This window comes from Protopterus annectens, chromosome 10.part0 (assembly GCF_019279795.1).
Source record: "Protopterus annectens isolate FY-2018-M chromosome 10.part0, PAN1.0, whole genome shotgun sequence".
In the NCBI taxonomy this organism is placed as follows: Eukaryota; Metazoa; Chordata; order Ceratodontiformes; family Protopteridae; genus Protopterus; species Protopterus annectens.
Window position 1 is genome coordinate 71141823 of NC_056744.1, and position 9674 is coordinate 71151496.

The 9674-nt window shown below is 37.2% G+C and overlaps 1 protein-coding gene across 4 annotated transcripts in view; it reads right to left on the bottom strand.

Moving 5' to 3' along the window:
• The window catches only part of STX8 (syntaxin 8), a 2187953-nt gene that overhangs the window by 2101827 nt on the left and 76452 nt on the right, over positions 1-9674 (bottom strand). For all 4 annotated transcript variants that reach the window (XM_044085028.1, XM_044085029.1, XM_044085030.1 and 1 more), the window contains exon 2: positions 3886-3985. In XM_044085028.1, the coding sequence (XP_043940963.1) occupies positions 3886-3985 (100 nt within the window). The remainder of the gene's footprint in view (positions 1-3885; positions 3986-9674) is intronic.

The window sequence follows — 9674 nt, forward strand, 5'->3', positions numbered from 1 at the left end:
CTGCGTTTGTAGAGCATGTCTCTTTTTATAGACGCTTTGTAGATGATCTGTTCTTTCTTTGGAAAGGAAGTCATCATGAGTTACTACATTTTATACAAACCATCAATTCATCTACAACATATTTGAAGTTCAGTTATGAGTTATCTGTACATAAAATATCTTTTTTAGATATCTTTATAGAGAAATTACCGGGTGGGTTAATCAATACAGGAGTTTACAGGAAACCCTGTCACATGAATACTCTGTTACATCGCTCTAGTATGCACCCTCCCTATGTATTTAACAACATTAGTAAAGGACAAGCCACTAGAGTTTCTAGATATAATCCTAGCTCTTGTGGGTTCGATGAAGATATGAATAAATTACATCACAGATTGATTGATCGTGGTTACAGCGCGAGTGAGATATCTAGGGGCACTGAGAGCATTACAGGCTCTAGGACAGGTGCTGCTGCCCCATATTTTTCTGACATAGGGTCCTATCAGACAGATAGATCTGATGTACCTGCCACATCCACCACGAACCGTACAGCTTTTTCCATCTTTTATACCAATGATGCTGGTAACATCAAGGACATTGTCAAGACACATTGGAAGGTCTTGATGGTAGATCCCTTGGTCAGAGATACTTTGGGTGAAACACCTGTTTTTAGGCACAAGAACAAGAAAAATCTTAAAAGAATACTATGTGATAGAACACCCATTGATCCTTCAAGTCTTAATGCCTTGAATGGGACACATAGATGTGGACACTGTAATTTCTGTGAGTATATAAATTCCAGCCCTACCTTCTTACACCCTGTCACCCAACACCAGTATTTCATTAAGGCATCTGGGAACTGTATGACCAACAACATCGTTTATTTAGCTACTTGTTCCTTGTGTCCATCCTTCTATGTTGGAAAGACTAACAGGTCTTTCAGAGATCGTATACGTGAACATCTGTACAGCATTAGGATGGTGCACAAACATAATGCCCTAGCCAAGCATGTATTTGAGTGCGGCCCCCTTCACACTTTTGGCTTTAGGATTTTAGAGAGAATTGGTATTAATTGCAGAGGTGGGGATGTCAGGACACATACAGAAGGCAGGGAGAATTTCTGGATCATGAGATTCAGATCCGACATCCCACCAGGTTTAAATGTTAAACTATCTGTCAAACCTTTTCTGAAGATGAGGAGATTAAAGGTATATAAATGAGGTCAATGACTCATACACACATATAGTTATGCTTTCCTCCTCATACAATTCAGTATGTTTTTTATATATATGTAGTTCTTAATATGTATATAAGTATACAAATGTTTTTATACTAGTGAGTGTGCATCTATTTTGGTTTTATACATTTTTTATGACATACAGCTTTAATTGGTTTTCCCGCTAGTTCAATGTATATATTTTATCATTTTGAACATTGTAGTGTTGAGTCTGATGAAGCCTGAATAGGTGAAAGCGCTAACTCGTTTCTGTCTTGAAATAAAGCTTTTAACCATTTTTGGAACGTTCCTGACTTGGATCCTTTATATTACACAGTGTTTATGTGGATATCTGTACTATACGAGGACTACAAGAAGATTATAAATCCAGTGCTGCCGTGTTCCGCTCCGCTGTTTTGTTACAATTACCCTTTTTTATATATTTATATAATTATGGACTAATGATTTATGTGTATTTATATATATTTATGAATTTGTATATTTACAATTGATATAACAATATACACAAATTGTATATATATATATACACATTCATATTTTTTACAAAGTGAGTCTTTTTTAAAAGTGTTTTAGGAAGAGCATATAATACATCTAGGTTGTTCTTAGGTTTCAAATGTGAGTATTTTTAGACACCTCCTGTTAACTGAGGTAGCCATGGTGTGATCAATTAAGGACTGAGTTAGGTATCAATTAACACTAAAAGAGATACTATATAACAGCAATGTGTTTTTACAATCATGTGATTCTGAGGAAGTCTAACAGACGAAAGCGCGCTCAATCTTGTTTGTTATTTGTTGTTTGGAGTTTAAATAAATTTTCTTACGGTGACTTCATGTTTCGTGAACTTTTTCAAGACATCCTGTGAGTTGGGGAAGTGTTGCTGTTTCGGAGATTTACTGGAGGATACCCTTCAGTGTATAGCTAGCGGGCTTGGAATAATTCTATTTCAGTTGTTTTGTGGTGGAGAGGCGATTTCATTTCTGTATGTTAATGGGCAGTCATTGTATGATATAAAATTAAATATTTACATACACATTTATACTTTTAAGTTTATCTTTCATGACATCTCCCTATGTGCTTTCATTACATTATATTCTTGTGTGACCATACTGTATGGGGCACATGTGTTTATATTGGGGTTCACAGCTTTTCTACACTGATATCTCACTTTTGGAACTGCTACTCTACCCTGGTTGACAAAAAATAATTGCTACATAAGTTACGTTTACTACAATAATTTTAACACTAGTTTCACAGGATAAAATAAATTGTCTGTCTTGGGACTCAAATCCTGCATATCTGCATGTAAAGCTGTAACTCTAACCACTACACTGTAATGACTTGGATATTTTCCTTATCTATTTTCATTTAACTCTTATGGGATGTTTATGCTGTAATGTACACAACCACTTAGCTACACTTAAACATCTCTTAGGGCATTATATACAAGGATATATTACTATCATTTTCTGTAGGTTATGGGGTGTGTATTGTGATGTTGTGACAACTACTTGGGACTGTGTTTGTGACATACTGCAACGACTGGCCTTTCAAGATTCTGTGTATGTTTCATGCTGATGCATGACATGTACAGTATGGGCTTTGTGTATTTTGTGAGGCTGGGGTTGTGCTTGTCTACACTTGGGGGATTTATCCCCTGTTATGTGTGCATTCGCATTTCCAGCTACTGCAGACTGCAGAAGTGCCATACGGCGCTTTAGCAATACATGGGGTGCGCCACAGAGGCTGTGACGCACCCCCTGTATTGCTTTCCTACTGCCGTTTTTTTTTTTCCAGTGTCCACCGACACTGAAATGCTGTATTTTGCATCTCAGTGTCCATGGACACTGAAATACTGGCATAATATTAGAGCTAAGCTCTAATATTATGCCAGTACGCTTCGGACGTGCAGTACAGCACTTTCTGAGCACAGGGGGAATCATGCCACCTGTGCTCACATACAGAATGGTGTCCGTTTTAGAGCACGGAAGCGCGCCTTCATACATATGCATGGTGCACTGCTGTGCTGCACAGGAATGGTCCCTTCCGTGCAGGAATAAGCTATTCCTGCATGGATGTTTGCTGAATACCGGTGTCTGGTTTTCATTCATTTTGGATAGCTGATTTTCGAAAACAAACTAAATTAATATTCATGGTTGACTAACATATACAGTAAATAAATATACAAGAGAACAGTTAATTGATAAGTAAAAAAGCCAGTACAGCTGATCGAAAATCACCAGATTCTTCCATCAGATTACAGACCAGTGAATGGACTTCTGGAACCATAAAAATCAAACAGTTTACATTCAAAGCCTGCAGTAAATGGCATTACAGATATGTGTGTGTACGTATATATATCTGTATTAGCGTAATACACATAGCCTGAGAAAAATTACAATTTGATATTACAAATTCATATACAAATTTGACTTTCATCTAACTATTCCACACAGACTATTTAGCCAAGTACAAGAAAGGTTATACAAAATGAAGCCATTCATTTGGTTCAGAATCTTACTACCAACATACTTGATGAAACTGTCTAGACATTTAATGTGGATTCATCACACAGCTTGTTACACAGCTAAAAATACAAAACATACAACCAATAAAATATGCAGTAAAAAAAAATGACTATCTTTCAGGTCAAAAGTCAAGCACTGTACCTTGGCTGAATTTCCTCCCTTAAACTGTTGTTGATCACGCTTGTGGATCTTTTCAGCAATTTCTTGTGCAAGACGACAACTGGCATCATATCTTGTCAACCTACAAGAAAAACAGAAATTGGGAGTACAGTTTAATACAAGCTGTTATTTAAATTGCAGGTGTTCTGCATCATCTTCTGTTTCTCAGTCGTCATCCTCCCCACCCCTTCCTATTCCTGTTCCAAAGGGTCCCTGCATTTATTTGTAACAAGGACACCAGGCAATTGTTAGTCACTTCCTAACTATAGGTGACCAGCAATGGAATAACACCTAATCAAACTAAGGAGCTCTGAAGAGGAAAAGGTACATCAACCACAGAAAATAACAAACCTTCAAATAATTATGAATGAGCCAGACTCCAAGGAACTGTTTATACTTTTTTAGAAAGGGTTGATGTTTGTACCTTCCAAACAGTTTAATGTAGCCTGACTCCCTGGTGAAATTGAAACTTTTTACTAGAAATTTAAATTTAGCCCTCTATTTTGAGGAATCATATGGTAGACAGATAAATACCTCCAGAAAAGGGGAATTAGTTAAGAAAAAAAAAACATTTTAACCCACCATTGCATCCTTTACTACACACCTTCGACAAAGAAGTTGATGAAAATTTTTACAATTTACAGTCTACCAGTAGTAATTTATTTTTTCATTCCAACTTAAATAAAAGATTAAGAAAACTGTTTGAGTCCCTGAGAAATGACAAGACCCTCCGTATAACGAAACCAGATAAGGGGGATAGGTACGGTGCGTTCTGAATCAACAGAATATTCTAAAATTATGTCTGGTATGTTATATAACATTGAAACCTATTCATTTGTATTGAGGGAATGAAATAAATATATCTTACCAAAGAATTGACTCTTATTTAGAAGAATATTTATTAGATCAGAGAATGTCCTAAATTATATAATACCCTTAAAGTAGGGAATCATACAATTCCAACTAAATTCAGTATCCCCAAAATCCTCAAGAATGTGAACCATCCTCCATTTCGACCCATAATGGCTGCCCAGGGGCCAAAAACTTACCCCTAGCAGTTTGTGCAGATAGGTGGCTAAAAACAATATATAATGAAGTTCCACATTTGATTATAGACTCTCGGGATTTGGGGGGGGGGGTTAAATGCTGAATCAGGAGATCAGGAATTTATCTTTCTTGCAACAGATGTCATAGACTTATTTATGATCATCCCTAAGGAACAAGAATTAGAGGCCTTTTGCAACAGTATTGTCCAGTATACCACATTTTCAAATGATAAGATTAATTTAATTTTAGAACTTATTAGTACGGTCTTAGAAAATAACTTCATTTACTTTGAAGATGAAATCTTTAAACAGAACAGAGGTGTTGCTCTTGTGCCCCAATTTTTGCAAATCTTGTTTTACTGGACTTTGAGAACAACTTTGTCTTCAATTTTGAGTTCTTTACTAACATAAGAATGTATGTAAGGTTTTTGGATGATATAGTTTTTCTCTGGAGTGGGTCCGAGATACAGATCCCCAAGTTTACTGAGTATCTGAATAACACTTCTGACTATCTGGAATTTATTTATAATGCTGGGAAGAATGAAATTAATTAACTCGACACTCGTCTCTCACACTGACAGAGGATTTAGATCTAAAGTATATACAGTAGGAAATCAAGTTTTAGCAACTAAAATCTCAATTTTTCTAGCTGCCATCTCCTAGCCCAAAAGAAACGTTTGGTGAAAGGATAGTGTACACATATAGGAAGGATGACCTCCCACCGTGAAGACTTAGGGGAGAACTCGACAAGGTGGTTAATATGTTTTTAGCCAGGGGTTATCCTACCTCCTTGGCACAAAGTATTAGACATCAAGTAGAAGGTGAATGGAGTGCTAGATATAAGCCAGTATTGGATATTAAGTTATCTCCTGATATCCAGGCCCCACTAGCAAAAAATTATGAAAAAGCCTTAGTAGTTCAACATAGTTCTCAGTCAGCTGAAATTAAGACCATTATTCGAAAAAAAAAAAGGAACATTTTTAAAGTTAGTCCTAATGTGCTTAACCACCTAGGATCTGCGGAAGCACGTACTGTGTGAAAGCGCTTATCCTGTTTTATTTGATCTTCATTAAAGTTTACATTCTTATAGCTGTGGTGATCACTTGGTTACTTTTCTACATTTATATATCGTCCACCTAACGACTTTTGGCTTCTGTTTATTTCATCTCTTTTTGCATATATATATATATATATATATATATATATATATATATATATATATATATATATATATATATATATATATATATATATATTTTTTTTTTTTTTTTTTTTTAAACACTTTTATTGAATTATCACTTATGGCATAGTAGTCATATTTACATTTATACAAAAGTAATCAAACTGTATTAACACAATAACAAATATTAAAATTTAAATATACTGTTATATATCAAATACCTTAAGCAACATTACATAAATTAATCAATTCCTGTCCCCTTTTTTAAACAATAAACATCTTTATTAAGCTCTCAGTTACAACCTAAGCAATCATACATTTATATAAATGAAAATAAACCACACTGACAGAATCCTAGTTGCAAGCATTTTACATCACAAACCATACTGACATACTCCCAGTTGCAAACATTATACATCACTTATAATCTATCCAATCATTTTCAGTCAAACATTAAATAGCTCATTTTAAGGTCTGCCTTCTTTTAAACCTCATTCCTTCCCTGTGTCTACTGTTCCCACAATTCTCATTTTTCCTATGTAGTTTGCTCCTACCTTTTCTAAATATCTCAATTCCAGTCGTTTTATCTCTGTTACTACATTCACTATTGCGCTGTTGCTGATGACATATCATTTGCTAATATTTTGCTAAATATTAATAGTTTATGCTGTAGTGTTAACTAACCGTACATATTAATAGAAAAAAGTAAACTTAAATGTTTGATACTGATTAGAACGGTTTAAAAAACTAAGAAGAATGAGAAACTTACAGAGGAAATTAGCCGCTGATGTGTGCTGAGTTGTCATTTTGACATGCTGTAATTAAATTTTAATGTCAGGATTTGAAGGTTAGATCAGCATAGCAGTTCACAATGGCTAAAACATATATTCAAGTTAAACAAGCAGAAATTTTGTTACATAGTGTCAAGATTGCTTGTAATACTAGAATTCATAAGAACAGCAAACATCTTATAAATAACATGTAAATGCACAAGAAATGAAATAGCTACTGTGCAAGATTAAGAAAAGAGCAGTGTCAGTAAGTTAAAAAGTATATACACATACTGTAATCTCCGATGCCCCTTTCGGCATGGACCTCACAAAGCACATGCATCAGCTGGAGAGACCACAGAGGTTCTTCACCAGGAGAATCCAGGGCCTCAAACATCTACCCTACACAGATAGGCTAAAAGCCCTGTCCCCCTACTCCGTCTCATACAGACTCCTCAGAGATGACCTGTGTCTGGCATACAAAGCAATCTCAGACCCCGCCTTGATGGGACTGCTTCATATCTGCAAGTCAAGCTCCACTCGAATTACCTGCACACGAAACCTCAACCTGGTGTGTGACATCAATAGGACTTGTTGGCGGGACAGATTTGTGCCCCAGATACTCCCCCTTCTGTGGAACAGACTCCCTCTCCATGTCAAACAGAGTACCTCATTAACCCTTTTTAAATGCAACCTGGGTAACTCGATGGGGAACAGAAAATACACCCCTAGGACTCCACCTGTTTCCCTGCTGGACAGGGGCATTGAGTGCTGACTTGTCAGAACATGAGCTATATTCTTGGCTAGGCTTATAAGGGCCCCAGGGCCAATAGCCTAGTAACTTCCTATGATCCTATGACAGAGATGATTAAATAGTTCTTTGATGAGAGATTTTAGAAATACAAGTTATATAAAATAAGGTAGATTAGTGGGCACATAAACAGAAAAAATATACCGAAATAAACTGCTTATAAGAAAGAAATGTATTACATGGGTCTACTCTGATTCACTGAAAACTTATTTCACTGAATTTCAAAACACACACATCAAATCGCTGAAAGCTCAAATCACTGAAAACTCATTTCACTGAATCACATTTCAATGAATATAAGCACTGTTGGGCATATAAAACACATATACCCTTTTCCCAACTGTAGTGTGATCCTGGAGTTAGTGTATATAGTTGGGGGGGGGGGCACAGCCCCCCCACCTCATTTTGGTTTTATATTGTTAGCTTTTATATTTATGAATTAGATTGTTTAATGAAATCTTGGAAAGTGAGAGGATGCCTGAGGAATGGAGAAAAAGTGTTTTGGTACCAATTTTTAATAATAAGGGTGATGTTCAGAGCTGCAGTAACTACAGAGGGATTAAACTGATCAGTCACAGCATGAAGTTATGGGAAAGAGTAGTGGAAGCTAGGATAAGAAGGGAGGTGATGATTAGTGATCAGCAGTATGGTTTCATGCCAGGAAAGAGCACTACAGATGTGATGTTTGCTCTGAGAGTGTTGATGGAGAAGTACAGAGAAGGTCAGAAGGAGTTGCATTGTGTCTTTGTGGATTTAGAGAAAGCATATGACAGGGTGCCTAGAGAGGACTTGTGGTATCGTATGAGAAAGTCGGGAGTGTCAGAGAAGTATGCAAGAGTGGTACAGGATATGTACGAGGGTAGTGTGACAGCGGTGAGGTCTGCAGTGGGAGTGACGGATGTGTTTAAGGTGGAGGTAGGATTACATCAAGGATCAGCTCTGAGCCCTTTCTTGTTTGCAATGGTGATGGACAAGTTGACAGATGAGATCAGACAGGAGTCCCCGTAGACTATGATGTTTGCAGATGACATTGTGATCTCTAGTGAGAGTAGGGAACAGGTGGAGGAGACCCTGGAGAGGTGGAGATATGCTCTAGAGAGAAGAGGAATGAAGGTCAGCAGGACTAAGACAGAATACATGTGTGTGAATGAGAGGGAGGATAGAGGAATGGTGATGCAGGGAGTAGAGGTGGCGAAGGTGGACGAGTTTAAATACTTGGGATCAACAGTTCAGAGTAATGGTGAGTGTGGAAGAGAGGGGAAGAAGAGAGTACAGGCAGGATGGAGTGGGTGAAGAAGAGTGTCAGGAGTGATTTGTGACAGTCGAGTACCAGTAAGAGTGAAAGGGAAGGTCTACAAGAGGGTAGTGAGACCAGTTATGTTATATGGGTTGGAGACAGTGGCATTGACAAAAAGGCAGGAGTCAGAGCATGACATGGTAGGGCTGAAGATGTTAAGATTTGCACTGGGTGTGACAAGGATGGACAGGATTAGGAATAAGTACATTAGAGGGTCAGCCCAAGTTGGAAGGTTTGGAGACAATGCCAGAGAGGCAAGATTATGTTGGTTTGGACATGCACTAAGGAGGGATGCAGAGTATATTGGGAAAAAGATGCTAAGGATGAAGCTGCCAAGTAACAGGAAAAGAGGAAGGCCTAAGATAGGGTTTATGGATGTGGTGAGAGAAGACATGCAAGTGGTCGATGTGACAGAGCAAGATGCAGAGGACAAGAAGAAATGGAAACAGTTGATCTGCTGTGGCGACCCCTAACAGGAGCAGCCGAAAGAAGAAGCTTTCATATTTATGAATCTCATTTCATTGAAAGCTAAGTGTGGGGCTCTGCATTCACATTCAGTGAAATGAGTTTTCAGTGATTTGAGCTTTCAGCAATTTTTTGAGGGTGAAATGAAATTCAGTGAAATATGTTTTCAGTGAATCAAAGTAAACCTGTAATACATATACCT